The 19152-nt window shown below is 51.1% G+C and overlaps 1 protein-coding gene across 1 annotated transcript in view; it reads right to left on the bottom strand.

Annotated features, from left to right (window-relative positions):
- TCF7 (transcription factor 7 (T-cell specific, HMG-box)) overlaps window positions 1-19152 on the bottom strand; it is a 70729-nt gene that overhangs the window by 3633 nt on the left and 47944 nt on the right. Inside the window, exons 2-8 of the mRNA XM_009995511.1 lie at window positions 17410-17542; window positions 14243-14333; window positions 8837-8947; window positions 8458-8620; window positions 8121-8228; window positions 4621-4669; window positions 3384-3456 (exon numbers count right to left, since the gene is read on the bottom strand). Of these exons, the coding sequence (XP_009993813.1) occupies window positions 3384-3456; window positions 4621-4669; window positions 8121-8228; window positions 8458-8620; window positions 8837-8947; window positions 14243-14333; window positions 17410-17542 (728 nt within the window). The remainder of the gene's footprint in view (window positions 1-3383; window positions 3457-4620; window positions 4670-8120; window positions 8229-8457; window positions 8621-8836; window positions 8948-14242; window positions 14334-17409; window positions 17543-19152) is intronic.

Consider the following 19152-nt stretch of genomic DNA (forward strand, 5'->3'; position numbering starts at 1 on the left):
CACAAGAGCGGGAAGCGGGTCCGGGGGGCAGGAAAGGGGCGATGTCACCCCGGGGGCGATGTCACCCCTGGGTGGGGATGTCACCCCTGGGTGGGGATGTCACCCCTGGGTGGGGATGTCACCCCGGAGGGGGGCGGCCCCAGCGCGGAACATGCAGCGCTACACATCAAACCGACTGTAACATCAACAGCAACAGGAGGAAAAGGCTAACAAGCAAAACAAGGAGGCCGCTTCTCACCAGCCCAGCACTAACGCCTCCCTCCAGGCTCCTCTGCTTTTTGGGGTGAGTGGGGCAAATGCTCTGTCACCACTTCCCAGACTAAAACACCCCCGTGGTGTCACCGCGGGGCACGTGGCACGGCCGTGGTCAGGGGGGCCAGGGCAGGAGCTGCAGGGACTCAGCCCCTCCTGTGCCCTTTCTGGCTCCTCCTCAGGCAATGCAAGGCGGCCCGAAACCCCAAGGTCATAAGAATGTCTTGTGGCCCATCTCCTGGCACTTTCCTCCAACTTGTGCACCAGATATCATCTATTTAGCTCTTCTGCCTGCAGCCTCTGATAGCAGCCATCTCTGCATCTCTAAATACTTCACATGAATTCCTGACTCAGTGACACAGCTGAGGTGAAAGTGCTCAAACAGATTCACCAACAGGGAAGAAAATGGCCTGGAACCAACTGGAGGAAGATATGGCCAAGGCTGGCTGAGGTACTGCTTTGGATGTCAGAACAGTCCTGAGCCCTTCAGAAGACCCTTCAGTTGGTCCTCAGAGGGTGGATCACATTTGAACTGCTAACTAAGCTAAGGAAGAAACACCTCTGATGCTTCAGCCCATGACTTTCCTGGGCAGGAAATGTTTGCTGTGCTCGCTCCTGTAGGAAGCAGAGGTACAAGGACAAAATGCAACACAGACAGACACTGGAGAGAAGCTTAGGCAGAGGAAGGACCTGAATGGAACTGCAGCTGGGAAAGACTCAGTTCCACACTCCCTCTCTGTGGAGCATGACAAATAGATGTCATCAGCCAGGCAAGATTTGCTCACAAAAAGGCTTTTCTACAGCAAAGTACCTCACTGGTGGCAGCTCTCCTCCCCTAGCCTTGCTTTTCTAGTAAGCAGCCCACTGGGACTGGGAAAGTCCCAAAGACAGCAGCCCTTCATCCCCTGGAAAAGCTCCTCAGGTTCCCCACTATTCAAGTCCTTGCTGTCACTGGATTTTGGCATTTCTCCACATCCCATGACAATTCTGCTGTTTTGCATGGAAAACAGGAATATTCACTCCGAGTTCCAGTTGTCATCTCCTATGCCCAGGTGAGTTTAACCACTCCTGGATATCCAGAGTCATTCCCTTGCACTGCCTCATGTTGTCTTCACACACTCTATATTGAGCTGGTTCTCTCCCTGTGATGGATCCCTCATCTCACCTGCTACAGGTGCTTGAGCATCTCAGTATAGTTTAGAAAAAAAAAAAGAGCTCGTAAGATGTCACCTCAATAGTACTGAGGGACCAAGTCTGCTGGAGATGGTTTTAATGACCTTGCAGCAAAACAGCTAGTAAGAATGTCTTCCTCCTGTCTGCTCCTTCCCTGCCTCGGCTGCCTCACTTGAGAACAGATCAAATGGAAAACTTGCTAATGTGGGCACACACCTTTCTTTGATCTTCCTAATGAAGAACTAAACAGTGTTAGAATATGTATTAACTAGTCCAGTATTAAACATGACTTTGCACTAGCTGTGAACAAGAGAAGTGCTATTACTGCTGTCAGTGTCATCATTGGCCCTGGTGACCCAATTAATGTGATAGGAAGCATGACAGCCCTGCTGAGCTGAGTATGTAGCTCCAAGGTTGTTTTACAGGGGCTGGAATTGCCCCAAGGAGAAGCTGTGTTTCCCACGGACATCTCAGGAGTGGCTGCAGGATGGGGAGTTGCAATGACCTGCCTAAGAGGATACAAATCTACCCATCGATTCCCTGATTTGATTTAAAGTAACAGAGGAAAACCAGCAGATCTGATCCTACAGACTGCTGATAAGTAACCGGTTGATGTGGCTCTTGCACAGCTCAAGGGACTGATCCCTCTCCCTTTAGGAACTCCAGCACCCTGGAGGGGTTTGCCCAAGGTGAGAGGGAGGAGGGTGAAAGCTTTTCACCCTCGAGCAGAACACCCAGTTTTAACCAGTTCACCTCTCCTGCGGAGGGGAAATCCTGGGGTGGAAGCTGCTCTCCACAGGTGACCAGGGCAGGCAGGACTGGAGCCCTGGAGCCAGTGGCAGCACAGAGAGCTACAGGATGGCTGTGGGCAACCAGGGTTGGAGGGAAAAGGTAAGAACTCAAAGCATGCCAAGGTCCCCCAGCACTCCAGCAGCCTGTGTTAACTGGAAGCAGTGCAGAGAAGCTGAATTATGAGAGTTCAAACGAAGGCAGAGGGAAGTGGGAGGAACTGCCCCAAGACCCAGAGTCGTACCCTGTGCTGCTGTGGTATTACTGTGTGAGGGATGGGGCCACAAAAATCCCTCTCTGGGCATTCAAGGTGAAGTATTAATGAGACACTAAAGGTGCTCTGCCCAGATTCCTAAGTCAAAAACTTATGTCACCCAGCGAGGGGGAGGTTTGCTGCTGCACAGCACCCAAGATGCAGGGCTGGGCTGCAGCAAGGGGAGGTCACCTTGGGCTCAGCCACAGGGACCTGAGCATGGGCTGCCAGCAAGGACAGTGGCCAAGCACCATGGGGACACTGTGGGGCTGTGCTTTGGGACTGATGTTTGGGGAGAACGAAGCATTTCAATCAGTTTAAGTGCATCAAGCAATACTTTACTTCCAGCTTTTGCTGAAGTCATCAATGCATTGGTATAAAAATGTGCTATGAAGACCTGGGTCCAAGCTGGAGCCTCTCTGTGCTTGACTGCCCAGGTCTGGAAGCTCCCCAGGAAGTTTTTCTGGCTGCCTGTTTCTGCAGACCCCCTGAGCCAGGATCTTGAGATAACATGGTCAGACCCAGTATAAATACAAAAAAGAAACCCACAGCTACTCACTGCTGGCCCTGGGGTGCTATTTATGTGAAAGGAAATCTTGAATGGGGGAGAGAAAACCCCACATTATGGTCATAGAGGTCTCCACCCTCGAAATAAGCTTTTAACACCAGGGAAGTCTATCAGCCAAGGAACACACACAGCAGTACCCCAACATTTCCCTGAGGATGGGGCTAAGAAACCCAGGGTGCAGCCCAACCCTTGCAGCTCAGAAAACATCTCCTGAGGATGCCCAGAGAAAAGCCCATCCCTGCTTTCCCAGGAGCACCCCAGCAGCTCTGGGATGGCTTCAGGAGCAGGCAGGGAGCCAAACCCCCTCTCCCAAGAGCACCCCAGCAGCGAGGAGATGCCGATACACACCTGCACGGGCCGCACCAGTCCGTTTGTTGGTTGAGGCCAAAGCGAGCTCTGCATTTCTTAGGAGAAGCAGGATCTGAACACAGAAGCATGCGTGGCGGAGAATGGGCAAGGCAGAGGCACAAAGAGGAGGAGGAGCAGGAGGAAGAAAAGAGGCAACATCATTTTAGCCACTTTAACACACGACTAACAGACTAAAATCCATTTTTTTTCCGTCAACAGGCTGGTGCTGGCACCACCTCTCCTGGAAAAAAGTGATCATTAGGCAAGTATCAGTGATCACTGCAGGCAGTTGGAGAAGGAGGAGGTTGGGAAATGGCCTCAGCTGTGGGAAATACAGGCAATTACAGGAAAATTCACAGCTCTTCAAATTTGTTAAGTTTGGAAAAGCTGCCAAATCCCAGAGGTTCTGCCTGACCCCTGTGTCTGCATCCTTACCTGCTCCCTGCCTTTCCAGCAGTGACTAAACGGGGCTGCCAGTGAGCTCAGGTTGTGCATGGGAAAGAAGAGGAGGAAACGTTGCAGAAGCAGGCTGAAAGCAGAGTTAGCACCAAGGAGACCCAGCCCTGGGTTGTTCTACTCTGCCCCCTGCCATTCCCCTTCCAGCTGTAATGCGAAAGCTCTTCTCTGTTGCCTGTCCTAAAATGTTGCAGTATAATTATGGGACTCATCAGGGTGAGGCCCTATTTGCTTTCAGGCACATCATGTTTTTCTCTAGTGCTGTAAATGGGATTTGATCAGCACTCCAGCACTGTGCTGGAGTCACACTCCCTCTTTCAGCCACCACCAGTGTCTCCTGTTCTGTATGACCAGCAGTTGTTTTTCAGTCCGTAACAGGTGACATTTATTTTTTTAAATACATAGACACTACATATGAGCCTAAAAGCTTGTATTCCTCTTACCAGTCTAGGCACTGAATGCGATCAGCAGTGTTAGCTGAAGATATAACTGGGACATTCATCCTGGATGTTTTGAATAGATTGTTTAGGGATGGTTTATATGAAGTGGCACACTTGACAAAATCTCATCTTTCCAGTTTTCACACACTACCCATGGTCTAATTCACATGTCTATGAAAAAGGCACAGAAATGTTAATTTATCATGTCTTAAAAAAACCAAACAAACCTATTTCTTTAGTTAAGCTCAAGAGAATAAAAGAAAACCTGCTAAAACATGACAACTGCTTCAGATTCTCCATCCTGAGCACAACCAGCCAGCCACTGAGGCACACACATTTACCTGAGTTGGAATCTTGCTGCTTTTCCCGTGTTCGTCTCTTCTTTTTCCCCTAGGAAATTAAAGGAAGAGCTGTTAGCAGGTGCTCCCAGGACAGAGAGGCTGCTGAGCAGGGCTTTTGGGGCCTCTGGTCCTTGGCTGCAACAGCCACAGTGCCACTGGCTCTGTCTGTGCCAGGGAGGGATGAACTGGGAATCCCTGGGTGGACTTATCCATGTGGGCATCCCTTTCCCTTCCCCAACCGCCCACTCCAGTGCTCCTGAGAGCTAACCCAGGAGGAACTCTCAAAACAACCACCCAAGTTTGTGTTTGTACACACATCACTGGCTACCTCTTACCCAGCACCCATTTCCTCCAGGCATGTACACTTCCTCAGGAATAAGCCCTCATTCCCAGTACCCCTCTGTACCTCTGCCAAATCCTGCTAGTCCTCCTCAGCCCACCCTTATGCATCTTGCCTGGGAATCCCACCCATTATCCCTTTAATTAATTAACATATAATTTAACTAATATAATTTAACTAAATTAATAAAATGAAGCAAGTTTTTCCACATGTAACAGAGGCAGTATGATCAACCGCTGATCTTCCTGGCCTATTCTTATTCTTCCTCCCTCTTTATCTTTCTAAAAAGCACGTGGTCCATTTTAGCACCTTCCCTATTTCCAATAAATGGTTTAATGTGGTGCCTCATACCCGAATAGAAATTGCTCTGTAACGTTACCAGGAGGAACATCCCTGATTTCAAACAGGAGAGAAAGTCTTGGGAAATCCCCAGAAATGTATTTTTAAATACTACTTCTCTATTTCAGTGCTTTAGCAGCTCTGGAGCTATCTCTCATTCTTCTGTTTCCTTCCCTTATAAATAAGAAAACCCAATTTTATCCCCAAACTGTCTCTCTGATTCACAACTCCCCCCATCTCCTAATGAGCTTACTAATGAGGGCACAGCAGCACAGGAGCAAATCTGGCCTGTGTGGAGCAGGCAGCTTACAGGGCTGCCTTTGACCCGTGACTTTTTATATGACTTCTTGTGGTTTGAGTGAAGGTGGGAAGCTCTGAGCTGCGGTCAGCTTTTTCTTCAGTGTGGGAGCAACTGTATTTCCTGCCCAATATCTGCATCACGTGCTGCAGAAGTGACCCACATTCCTCTTCCTCCTCCCTGCTCAAACTCCAGAGAGAAAATCATCTCTTGCACCGACCACAAGACCTGAAAGCAGCTGCTTGCCAGTGCTGGGAGAGCCAACGTGGAGCCAACCATCCTCTCCCATCTTTTAGGAGCGAAGGAACCAGCCTTTGCCAAGAGGAAGGGTGCTGTGGGATTGAGACTTCCATAGAGGAGGAATTGAGACTTCTTGGAGGAAGATGGTGCCTTGCTCTCCTGATGCTGATGTGTGCCCACTGATGGTGTCCCCCCTCCTCAGCCACCCTCAGGGAACCCATGGCACCACCAGGTGCAGGATTCCCTAAGGGTGGCTGAGGAGGCAGACAGCATTGAGCACTGATCCTGCAAAGCTGCATTAAGGATGCTGAGCTCCTGGTCTGTGCTTGCAAGGAGGCAGGGATGTCTGTCCTGCTGCAGGGAAATGGGGGCTGGGGGCTTGTCATAACCTCTGCTTCATCTCTGCCCTCTGTTTTTTTTTTGATTTTGGGGTGGTTTTGTTCTGTTTAAGGGTGCTTTCTTGCCCTCGGTGCAGTTTGGTCTTTCTGGAAGGAGGGCTCGGTTTGGGGTGGGCTGGATGGGTGCTTGCTCTGTGGCTCCCAAGGGAAAGAAAGTGGCTGGGAGGGAAATGATGGAGCCTTAGATCAAAGGGCAGAGCCCTCGAGTGGATGGACAGACATCTGAAGACTTATGTGTGCTTTGCTTCAGGTGTCTAATGAGCTCGTTAGGTATGCAAGATCAAAACAGTTGAGAAAGCCACTAGAAAAGGCCCGGAGTGTGTCCTGTGCTTCTGGGGCACCACTACACCCATGCAACCTTGTTTAACTGGGAGCTGCTGAAGTGATTTATATAGCTAAGGGGAAATGATTTTTTTTTTTAAAAGATTATCCTTTAAATGTGCCAGGGAGTAGCCCAGAGGCTTTCCAACTGCTGGCCCCACCACCACAAGCTGTGGAGCAGCTTAGTCCCTCTGGCCAGCCCAGAAGCTGCAGCTATTTCTCCCCAGGGAGCAGGAGCCCCAGCAGCCCCAGCCACGGCAGCCTCCTCCAGAAAGAGCCACAGTTTCAGGTGTAGAGTCAAGTCAGCTCTCTGCTCACACCTAAGAGGTTGGTTTGGCACTGATTGCTGTGGCAGCAAACCTCACTACAGCCCAAACCAGGGAAGATCAAGGCTGGAGCATCCCTTCTCTCCTATGTACCCAGAGAAAGCTCTCCCAGCGATGGGAATACAGGATCCCAACCCTCAGCATGTCTCAGGGCCCTCTGCAGTAGTTAATTTTTTTGCTGTGAACAATTGCTTTTGTGCTGGGTGGCTCAGCTGCTCTGCTCAGCAGACCCTGTTTGCTTAATGTTTTTTGGTTTGTTTTTTTTTTTTCCCCAATCTGGAAAGAATTTCCCCCCACCCCCACTAACAGCAACCTTGGCTGGGGAACAGGCTTTCCAAAGAGCTGGGCTGAGGTTATGAGCTTGCAGAGCTGTTGCCTGCATTTGCTCAAATTGCACTTGAATACTTTGAACATGGGGTGCTTGATTCGGTGAGAGTTCTCTAACAATTATAGGTCAGGGTGGGATCAAAGCCCCTGAGAGACTGACAGAAACTTGGTGACTGTGATCCTGTGGATGCGAATTCCATGTCCTGCAACACACAGGGCTGCTTCTTGGGATGCAGCCCCACAGAGTCTCAAGTTGCACCTGAGCATCCTGTGAGACCAAGGTTTGCACTTCAGCTCCTACAAAGTAGTTCACACTTTTCTATTTTACTACTTTAAAAATCCCCCCAAACCTGCAGTTTGTCTTTAGGCTCAGCCCCATGTGGCTGTGGCCATGCAGCCTGTGGTCCTCAGCCCCATGACTTAAACCTGATGAACAAGACCCTACCACAAAGTGAAGGGAGCTGAGCAGGCTGCAGGTGCCCACTCAGTCCCCCTGACCATCCCACCCCGAGTTTCTCCTCCCGCATCTCTGCCCTGTGCTCTGCTCCCACTGGGCTGATGCCTCAGCTGCTGCCTGAGATGCTCAGAGTACAGTTTCCATAAAACTGTATTTCCAAAGATCATCCCCATCAACTATAAGGTCCTCTTCCTTTCTACTTGTATTTACATGGACAATAAGTGAACAAATTTTTCTGGTAGCTTAGGAGCTGTAACATTCCTGCTATAGACAGGAAATGAGCCAAGAGGATGTTCAAAATGCCCCTGAAATGTGAGTCACTACAACTATGATGCCATCAGGAGTGTCACTGCCAGGGACAGGCAGGATGTTTGGCAAAGACCAGAGGTCAGCCCCCTTGGGTCAGTCCTGGCCATGCCACGGGGAGGGGGTCCGAGCCGCAGCTGCCACTCACGTAGTTGTCCCTGGCAGACCAGCCAGGGTAGAGCTGCATGTGGAGCTGCCGTTCCTTGCGAGCCAGTTCGTAGTACTTGGCCTGCTCCTCCCGGGACAGCGCGTGCCACTGCAAGGACAATGTGGAGGTGAGACATGGCACCAACATCCTCTCCAGCATCAGCCCTCCCAGCCCATTCCACTGTGGCCGGCCTGCTCCAGAGCACATCTGACTCCCCACATTTAAGGGATAAGTACACCCAGTTTTGGAAGAAGCAGCTTTTTAATTGCTCAAGAGCAGCTGTAAGGGAGGGGGATGTTGCTCTGGGATGATGGTGCCAATCCCCATGTACTCTTACCCTCCTTCCCAGGATCTGGTTGATGGCAGCACTCTCCTTCAGGGTGCATTCAGCAATCACCTTTGCCCGCATTTCTTTCATATACAACATGAAAGCATTCAGGGGCTTCTTGATAGTGGGCTTCTTGGCTTCCTTCTCTCTCTTTGGTTCTGGTTGAGGTTTCCTTGGTGGGATCAAAAGAGGAGATGTCAGAGCCACCCTGCAAGCTGGCACCAAGCTCAGCAGAAGACTTGATACCAAACCCACCCAAATAGCACAGGCAGGTGAGGGGCCCAAGATCTGCACCCATCTGCCCCCCATGCAACCATTAACAGTGGTGAATGAAAGGGGCATTAAGGCACCAACGCTGTGGAGGAACCTGCTTGCACTTCCAACTCACATGTTTCGGTCGTAGTGCTCCACCTCTTGTTTGCCGGAGTGGGGCACGATGGCAGGGTGCGGGATGCCAGTGGTGTGCATGCCAGAGCCCAGCATCAGGGGGTGAGTGAACCTGCAACAGAGAGGGGATGAGCCGTGCCAGGGACACCAGGGACACCAGGGACACGGGGACAGCTGGAGCAGTGCGTCTCACGATGGCACTCTGAGGTGGCACAAGCAGAGGGTAAGCGGAGGACATGGAAAGCAAACCGGTGGGTGCTGCTGGGCTGGCACAGGGCAGGCGGTGCCCACCACCCCTGGATTGGCCCCAGCACTGGGCACCTGGGTAGAAAAGGTCTGGGTGCTGCTGTGAGGAAACCATCGTACAGCAGAAGCCAGATTAAGGGCGCTTCCAGATCTCCTTTGTTGCAATTTCTTATGAGCACTGCAGAAAGGAACAACAAACTCAACCCAGGGCTTGGATGGCAGAGATTAGGACCACCCCGTGCCTTTCCTTTAACAGAAACAGCATAAGTCTGAACATGAACCAAACTGCAACTCTAGGAGGTGCACCTTGCCCAAGCAATGCTCTCCACCAACACAGGACTGAGATCACGAGAGGTCTCACTAGCTTTCAGGCTTCATTAGCTCTCTCTCGAGCTTTAGAGGGTAAAGCCAGCACAGTCAGCTTTGCCAAGCTTCTTGCCACTTTACGACTTCAGCTTGAGATGGCAGAATTGCCCATGGGAGATGAACTGTTCATTAGATATGCTGGCACGAAAAGAAAAGCTGTTTAATTTAATCCACCAGCACAGTCTGATCCTTATCTGACCAGGTGTACTTTCTCAGCTGCAGCAGCGCTGCAAAATCCTTCCCAAAATCAAACCCTGTGAGCTGGAGCTGCTGTGCCGGGCTCGGGGAGGCTGCTGGGGCTCCGCAGGGACCCGTTAGCTCCTCTCGTCTTCGCCTTCCAGGCCGGGCAGAGCGATGCCTCAGCGAGCAAGGCAGGCTGGCAGTGCTCCCTCACCTCTGCTCAGGGCTAAGGGTTTGTGTGGGCTGAGGGCTGCAAGGATGGAGGTTTCTGCATGGCTAAGGGCTTGCAGGGGTAAGGGTTTGCATGGTTTTCCTGTGGGAAACCTCTGCTAACGGCTCTTTGGGACAAAACGAAGCAGAAGCGAAAGCTGGTGTCTGAGCACAGGATCCCTGTCCTCACTGGAGCCACGGTGGCTTTCCCCACCAGCCACCCAGAGGGGCTGGGCCCTGTGATTTCCATTCACAGGGAATGTATTTTGCTCACTGGGACATCGCTGGGGTCTGGGTGTATTTTATGGCTCCTGGTGGCTCCTTCCCATGGGCAGGGTCCAGCCTATGGCTGCACCAGCCCTGCGCTGCCTGAGGACGGGACAGGGGAGGCAGGAGCTGGGCTCACATCTCAGAGGGATGAGCTGTACTCACAGGTCAGCAAATCACTGCCTGCTGCCTGTCCTGATTGCAAGGCTGAGACCACGTAAAAGGGATCACTCTCTGCAGAGCAAAACTCAGTGGTGGTGGCGGCAGGGATATAGTCAGGATTTGGGTTAGTAACAAGCAGCAAAATCCTGAGCAATGGATTTCATTCCCTCTTCCCAGCGTGGAGCTGAAGGCAGGGGTTTCTGGCTTTGTTCTCCCTTTTGCTGATTAAAAACCCAATCGTTGTGCATCGTCCTGGGATGCCCAATATTCCTGAGCACCCTTTGGACCAGGCACTGCCTAAAACCTCCTTCCCTTCCCATGGCTGCCCCAGGGAAGGTGTGTGGCTGTCCCGGGGTGGCCATGGTCTGCTGCAAGCTCCTACTGCACAAACTGCAAGCGGCGAGACCAGCTGAGCTGCTGCCCTGTCTCACACAGCTCATACTCACCTGGAGAAAGAAGCCCCAGCGGAAAGTGCTGACGAGTACGGCTGTCTAAATCCACATGACGGGAGCGGATAGACAGACTGGCTCTGCCTGGGATCAGGAAGAAAGAGGCTATAAAGTATCCACAGCTATGTGGTGTTTGCTAAAGATACTCTTTGCTAAGGGGACTCAGAGCATTCCAGGAGCTCTGCCTATGGGATGCTTGGGGTGTCCCCTGGGCTCAAGAGGCAACACGGGACTTGGAATTTATTTTGAGGGAAGCTGGGGCTCCCTGCAAAGGTGGGATCTAACTCTGACTTCCCCTCCATCCCCTGTGTTGAGTCTCACTGCAGCTTTGAGTTTACCCTGTTAAATGCAGATGGGGGCTGAGAAATTAGGAGATGTTGCTACTGCACAGAAGAAGTTGTTTAGAAGAGCACAGTTTGACCAAAACCCTAAAGCCTGGTTGGAGTCTCTCCATGCACGGCACACATGGGGCTGTGCAGCCCTGGGAGGATGCCCAAGCATGGGAACCTCCTTGTGTCTGGAGAAAAAGCACTTCCTCTGCCCTTGCACACGCTTCAGAAATGCTCTGGTTTCCCCAGCGCTTCCCTAAATGGACACCTGTAATTTTTAAAGCTCAGTCCTACATTTCTTTTGAAAGTCTTTTCCTATTGGAGACTGGGCATACCAGACCTAGAGCTGGAATTTATTTTTGAGATAGCAAAATGAGTCTCCAGGAAGTTCCTCATTGTTCCTAGCAAGGGAAAACCCCCTGTTTCCATGTGGAGATAACTCAGAAATACCTTGGCTTGTTCTGCAAACCTGCCAAAAGATGCTCCCAGCCTAAAGCTGCACATGGAAAACAAGATGCCTGAGGAGGATGTTACGGGGTGTTTACACCCTTGCAGATGCTCATGCTTCTTCAGCCAGGCTGCACAAAGCTGTGCCTATGACCAGCACCAGCTATTTGCAGCATTAATAAGCCAAAAAAAAAAGTCCTTTTATCATTAGGTGCCATGCCCTGTGAAGGACTGAGCTCCTGGATACCTGTGATTTTTCAGAGCCAAAGGCAGTTTTTGCCCTGAAGAGGAAGAACAATAGTCAGGCCCTCGAGCTGTGCTGGGGAGGAAGGAGGTTTCTGTTCCTGTTGCTGTGTCTTGGCTTGACCAAAATCAGCAGGATCTGGCTGCAGGAAAGGCGGGCGAGGTGGTGGGGCTCTGTTTACACCCTGCCAGGCAGAAGCCCTCTCCCACCCCTTAGATGTCGGCAGGTATAAACACACCAACAAACAGCCAAGTGCTACCAAAACAACCTTTGAAGTTGAACGCGGCTGCCCCAGGGCCAAGAAAAGACTCGGAGCTAATCCAGAAGTGACAGGCCCTACTGCAGAGGCTGAGATGTTGGGATAGAAAAGGAGCTGGGCACTTGAGGCTTCTCAAGTGATTCTGAGGTACAAATGGATGCAGTTGCACAACTGATCCCTGCCGGTGAGGAATGTACACTTGCAACCCCTATCCCTTGGTGATGGGAGGGTGGCTTGGAGAAAAGAGGTGGGATAGTCATGAAGGGGTAGCCAAGGCACTGCACTGCACAAGCAGGTGAGTGACGTGGTTTGCAGGCACCCAGCTGTCTGCTGCCAGGCTCCTGCCACTAAATACTCACTCAACTGGACTCTCAGAGGCTTTTATCTGACTGTCATCCCAGCTAATTAGAGAGAGTGATTGGCAGCTCCTCCTCCTGAAGCCCTCAGTGAGAACAAAGTAATTTTCTGCCCAACTTCTGCCCATTGGATCATGGAGGAAAAGCTGCTTCCTGGCTTGGTGGTATCAGTGTGAGCATCCCTGGCACAGGCATCCCTGTGCAGCGTGTCGTGCAGCCCCTGCCGCCTGCCGCCTCCTGCACAGGGGTCAACACTGCCGCATACCTGCTGGGCTCTGTTGCTTCCTCACTCACCCAGACTGGGAGTGGTTTTTTGGGCTCTCTCCCTAAATTTTGGGCAGGCAAAAGATGAGCCAAGGCTCTGTTACAGACACCCGCACTTCGAGGTGCTGCCCTCTGCTCCATCGGGCCGTTTGTTGCTTTACCATATCTGCTCTATTAGTCACTAATGAAGGCGTCTGATGAGGTTGCTTGAGGATGCCAAACCCCACTGATGCCGGAGCAGCTCTTGGCAGTGCCAACCCCTTCATCCACCAACTGAACAACAAAACCTCCTGCAAACCAGACTTTTTTGCCCCTCATGCATCCAGGGCTACCCTTAACAGCATCCCACCCCAAGAATGGACCTTTGGCAAACAGGCTGCTTTCCCACCCCCAACGATTTCTTTCATGTTATAGCATAGTCATCCCAGTACTTGTTTTTCCTGAGGATGAATCACATCATATGAGGAGTTAAATCATCGCCCAAGAGTAGCAGATTTAGCACAGAAGGCAAAATGTAATCTCTTTGAAGCTGAACTCTGTATCAAAGGCCTCAGCCTCTGCTCCTTGTGGTTAAATAGCTGGAACACGAAATTCATAAACAAATCAAAAAGCTAACATTTTACTTGGTAAAATGCTTTGCCTCTCCCATTTTGCAGTATGTTCATGTATCTGGAGATCTCTGCTGGGCTTTTTTAGCCAGCCCAGGGGGGATTTGGCCGCCTGCCCCTGCCATTGCCCTTTCCCCACTCCCCCATCCTGGCCCCCTGTAGCCACCAGCCTTCCTGGAGCCTCCACAAGGTCCCTGCATCACCAGCTGGGATTAACAATTAATCTGAGGAGTAACGATGCCCGCACGGCACTGCCCACCAGACCTGTTCCTTCACTGTGCCTGCCACCACGGTGACAAAAGCCAGCAGCAATGCCCATGGAGCACACACCGGTGTGTTTTTAGCTCATGTCCCTAGGGAAGGTTTTCCAACAGGCTCCACTTTGTGGGAGTCCCTCTGGGGCCGGCTTATGTAGGGGGAACATTTTGGGAATGCTCCAGATGATGGTCCCTCCTTTCCTGTCCCCTCTGGGGAAGCGGGTGCCACCAAGAGAGCCATGCCACAGCCAGGCTCTGGACACTGGGGTCCTTCACCCAGCAGGTCTCTGCCACAATGTATTTTTGTCCTGCCTGTCAGATCCTGAGAAGCACCATGGCCTGCTGGATGGAGCATCCCATTAGATGATGCTATGCCAGGGGCATACTTGGAGAAACCACTGTTTGTGCTGAAAACCCCAGTGAGGGAGAAAATTACCTACTACTCAAAAAAAGAGGCTTTTCTGGTGATTAGGAGAGGCAGGTAGGAAGCTCTCCCTTGGCTTCCTAATCTGCACAGGCAGGAGATGGTTTTGAACTGGGCAGGTTAAAACCCTGCCCCAGGGATGCTCCAGCCAGGACAAAGCCTTCAGCTTCTCCATGGATCTGCTCCCCATCTCTAAAACAGGGCTCAATCCTCCCCACCACACAGCACGCAGAAGGGATGAAGCTGGGGTGAAAGCACCATGGAGGTCACAGAGAACGGCTGCTCCACCAACCATCCCCTGCGGGGAACGGCCGGCGGGCCGGGGGCATCCACACTCACCATCCCATCGACGGCGTGATCTGTCCGACTCCACCAGGAGGGAGGGGGTAGAAACCAGGGATGTCTGAGGTCTGGGATGGACGATGCACTCCTGGGAGAAAGGAGAAAGACATGAGTTGGACCCAGCATGGCACTCTCCAGCTGACCTGGCACCGTTCTTACCCCCCTGGCTGCTCCATCTATGAGGACTGTGGGCAGCAGGGAAGGCATTTTGGTAAAACTGATGTCTGAAAGTGGCAGGATATTGTAACTGCCCTTTTTCTTGCTGTGGTTCTCTCTGTGGGGATGTGGTGGATCATCTGTTCTGCTGCAGAATCTCACAAAGTGGTGTAAGGGGGTGTGAAAGGCAGCTTGCTGCTGCACAAGCATCCTCCCTGCTCTGTGTCACCCCAAGGCCAAGCTGCAGGTTGCTTTGGGAAGGATGTGATGGACTCCGGACACCCCTCTGCCCTTCCCAGGGAGCCTGTTCAGGTGCCAACTGATGGTCAAGGCTGTTCCCCCACCAGTCAACCCCAAGAACCCCCATGAGGATACTCCAGCAGGCATCATTTACAGCTTGATTTTGAACAATCTAAGTCCCTCCTCAAAGTAATTGTTTCATGGGCTCTGTGGGTGCCAAGAACAGTGGAGGTGGGTATGGTGCCAGCTGGGAATTCACCCTTCACACGGGGAATCCCTGCCTGATCTTCAAAGCTGCTGGCACGGGTGGCATGGCCAGAGGAGACAGTCCCAGCACCTTCCTGCTTCTACCTGGGCTTGAAAACAGCCAGTTGGGCCTGGGGCTGTGGGTGGAACTCAGACAACCAGTGTTGCTGGCACAAGCAGCCTCCGGCTGACCCCCAGTCTGGAAACCAGGATGGGAGCTGGGCTCAGCCCTGCCACAGCATCCTGGAATGCTGATGGTGAATGAGCCTCAGACAAAAAGACTGGTTACAGAGATTGTCCAGCAGCTGTTCTGGGCAATAAATACATGGAACAAATCGGTGATTAGCTGCAAGCAGTTTGCCAACTCAGAAGTCTGGATTATTCTCCTAGGTGTATTAATGATAAATTATTAATTAGGAATGCCACTGGCAGATTCCAAGCATCTTATTAGGAGTTTGCTAAAATAAATATATAACTGAGTTGAAAGGAATATATAACTGAGTAGAAGATTTAACTACAGATGTGCTCAAGTGGGACACAGCAGCCCCCTGAAGGTCAAACAAAACCAGCACTGGCATTAGGCAGCTGCCAGGATTCCCTGAGATTTGGACCTCCAACAATCCAAGTTGCGTAAGCCAGAGCACAAGTTATTCTCGCTGGTCCAGTGGTTGGGCCACCAGCCATTGACTCAGAAGATCCTGCTTGTATTTCCTTGTCTGTGTGTCCTTGGGCTACTGTGTAATACTTTAAAGGGATGCTGTGAGAATGAGTATGATGGTGACTCTCAAGTGCCTACACAAGGTGATAATGGGAGATATTTCAGCCGTGAAAATAGAGATAGGACACAGCCAGCATGAACAGGGAAGGAAACCCCTGCCCCAAAACTACAGGAATACAAAGCTGATCACAGTTGCACCATGGAGGCAGGTCCCAGCTGAGGATAAATAGGATCTGGGGTGTCTCTGGGATTGACAAACTTGCCCTGTCTCTGATTTAAATGTACAGGCTAAATAGGAAAGGGGAGAGTGGGAAGTGCCTGCACTGAGGGTGCAGGAGGGTGTGTGGCCAGAGAATTCAGCTTCCCAGAATTACAGAATTACCACAGAGCTGAACGCTGAGAGACTACACTGCTGATCATAGCCTCCATGGAGGGATATAACCAGCTCCTCCCTTGGGTGAGCTGTCCCTGTCTAGCTTAAGGCTTTCCAGGCTACCAGCAAACCCCTGGGGGCAGCTCCTGGTGAGGGGGTCGTGTGGGCAGAGCTCTGTGAGGCAGCTGCAAGGGCAGCATGAGGGAAGGTGGGCTGGGTTGCCTTCCTGGGAGACTCAGAAATCTGCACGCTTCCTCTGAGGCTCAGAAATCTGCCGTTAGCTGAGCTTTTAATGGGTTTATTTTGTTAACTCTTCATCTTTTTTCTACTGAGTTTATTATGCTCTGGGGGCTGACAAGCAATGTGTTGGCTGGAAGAAAAGTGGGATGTGCCTGGGTGTCTTGTACACTGGACCTAAATCCTCCCCATCAGCATCTCTGATGAGTCTAGAACACAGCCTCTGGGTTCTGACCAAGGATAAGTCAGCACATCCTCCAGCCAAGAGCACCCTTGATACTCCATTGTTTAACAGTGATGTTGACTTGGCAAAGCCAATGTCTCTGAGACAGTTTGAATCCCTCTTGGGTGGAGGCCTTTGCCCAAGCCAAAACAGTTGGTTTGGCTTCGCTTTCACATGGATTTCTGGGCTCTGATGGACCCTGAATCCCTTTGTGAATGTAGTTTGACACAACCCTTTGAATTCACTTGCTTTCACATGAAATCAACACCAGGTTTGTACAAAAGCCCCAGTAATCTGAACAGATGCACTGACACAAGGTTGAGAAAAGTTTGATTTTACACTCAGCTTTCAGCCACCCAGGAAGAATGATGGGCTGGGGTGAATTCCTGTGCACATGCCTCTGTTTTACAGTTCAGGGTTTAACTTCTACCTACTGTACTTTCCTCTGTAGCTTCACGAGCTAATTGACATATCCTGGACTCACACAGGAACCCCAAGAGCCAAACTGTGTTACAACCACGTAACGTGTGGCTACAGACACACACATATAACAATCCAGTTAGGCATCAGACGCCAATCCTATTTAGTCAAAATATTTCCTGTTTCAAGCATTTATTGTCTCAAAATGACAACCTGAGAACAGTTTGGGTATGAGTCAAAGGAAAGATTACTTTCCATTTTCTGGTTGACTCTTATGCATCATCTCGCAGGCTCTGGTCTGGTCTCAAGCTTGCAGAGGGAATTGAGCACACTGGATCAGCAGAAGTGGCACTTTTGATATAAAAATCCTCTTGATCAGGATTACAAAGTGTTGCCAATACGCTAAATAAACTGCTGCTAAGCGATGCCCCAGTTAACCAAACCTCTTGACTTGTCCCACTGATTTGGGGCCAGGATGGTGACAGCCTTGATCTCAGTGATCTCCAGCATTGTCCCCCTCCCAGAAGGCAGATTCCTAGTGGTGCCATTACCTTGTTTCTGGTTGATGTCAGCAGGCAAGTGGGGTGAGTGGGAGCCGTGGCTGAAATGGTCGTTGCTGTAAGGGATGAGTGGGGTGAGTGGGTGGACTCCGTGGGACGGCTGCACAACGGGAACTTTGTTGGACTGCAAAAGACAAGGAGGGAGAGGACTCAGATGTCGTTGGGCTCTGTGAGCAAGGAGGGCCGGTGCCCTCTGCAGTCCCGTTGTAGCAACTGAGGCTGGGGATTACTCAAAATCCCCAGTGAACTCTCAAGGGCAAGGCAGAAAATGCCCTAGCCTACTTAACTAACACTACAGCGTCCTGAGAGAAAAATCCACAAACTGAGCAGTGACAACAGTTGAAGATGGTTGCATGGGTTGGTGGAACCCAGCTCAAATCAGCAGGCAGTTTTCAACACCCAGAATAACTCTTTTTAAAATATATTTCCAGTATCTTTCATTCCAGGATGAATTGCTACAAGCATGTTACTCAATGCATGGCTCTTGTTTTCTGCCTTGTGCTACCACAGGGTTTAAATCTGGACTTTCACATCCTGCACATTCACTCTGAAAGCCACGCTTGGGCTTTCCCAACCAGGGCTCTCAAGCTATGCCAAGGACAATGCCTTCCAAGCCATGATATGGCCACCAGCAAGGCCCTGGCCTGAAATCCCCCTTGGTCCCAGCTCCAGTGCTGGGAGAAGGACTGGAGTAAGCTGGAGCAGTGCTGGGGATACAACAATCCCTGAAAAATTCAGCAAAGAAAAATCCGTCTCCTCTTGCAGCTACTACAGGTTACACATGGTAAGGCCATCAGAACCCACTATCTTTGTAAAAGGCACTTTTTTGTGAAGACAAGGGGAGCATTTCTGCATGTTGGAGCAGAGAGAGGGGAACCTGTTCAAAAGAGCTGTGAGGAAAACACACACACATGCACCCACAGCCGCTGCCATCTGCGCCAGCCTCCTCGCCTCCAGCGTCTCAAGCTGCTCCCGACATGCCCAGTTTCGCCCGTGGTTGCCTTTAAACCCAAACTGACTTTGTCTTGGTGATGGAATGTTAGGATTCGTCCCAGATAAATCCATAAAGAGAAGCTGGACTGAGAGCACTCCAAGACAGGGAGAAAATGAGAAGTGAAGAGGTAAGACAGCTCTGCAGGGGCTAGGAGCTGGGTACTGCTAGCCAGGCCTCTTATGTCCCACCAGGACCTCTACAGATGACTTGCTGTATGACTTTTGACAAGTAATTTACAATTTATGGACTTGATTCACTGGTGCCTTTCACTTTGGTAATGATTCTGCTCATGCAGAGTGAGCATGAAACGCCAGTCAGCTTCGGTGGAGGTGGCCCAGCGGGAGCTGATGGCCCTGGAGGACCTGTCCTAGACCTCTCCCTGCCACTCCAACCTGCTTGCACAGCAGCCCAAGATCCCTGGGCAAGTCCTGTGTTTTGCATTGCTGCTCTGACGAGGAAACCCACGGAGCGGAAAGGAAAACAGACTGATGGAGACACCGCTTTACATCTGTCTTTCCCGCAAAGGTTTGCTCATGCAAATAAAACCCAAGAGGCATGCAGGTTTGCATTTAAGAATGAAGGAAAACCCTAATTCCTAATCCTTACCAGGTGCAGATTTACTGTGTATAGTGGAATACTGGGAATGTGCCCTCCCCTTCCAGCACAGACTGGTGTGGCACAGGCATCCCTGTCCTGCAGCCAGGCCATGGGCTACGTGGTTTCCCCATCGTGAGTGGCCC

This window comes from Chaetura pelagica, unplaced genomic scaffold, assembly GCF_000747805.2.
Source record: "Chaetura pelagica isolate M959 unplaced genomic scaffold, ChaPel_1.0 scaffold420, whole genome shotgun sequence".
Lineage (NCBI taxonomy): Eukaryota > Metazoa > Chordata > Aves > Apodiformes > Apodidae > Chaetura > Chaetura pelagica.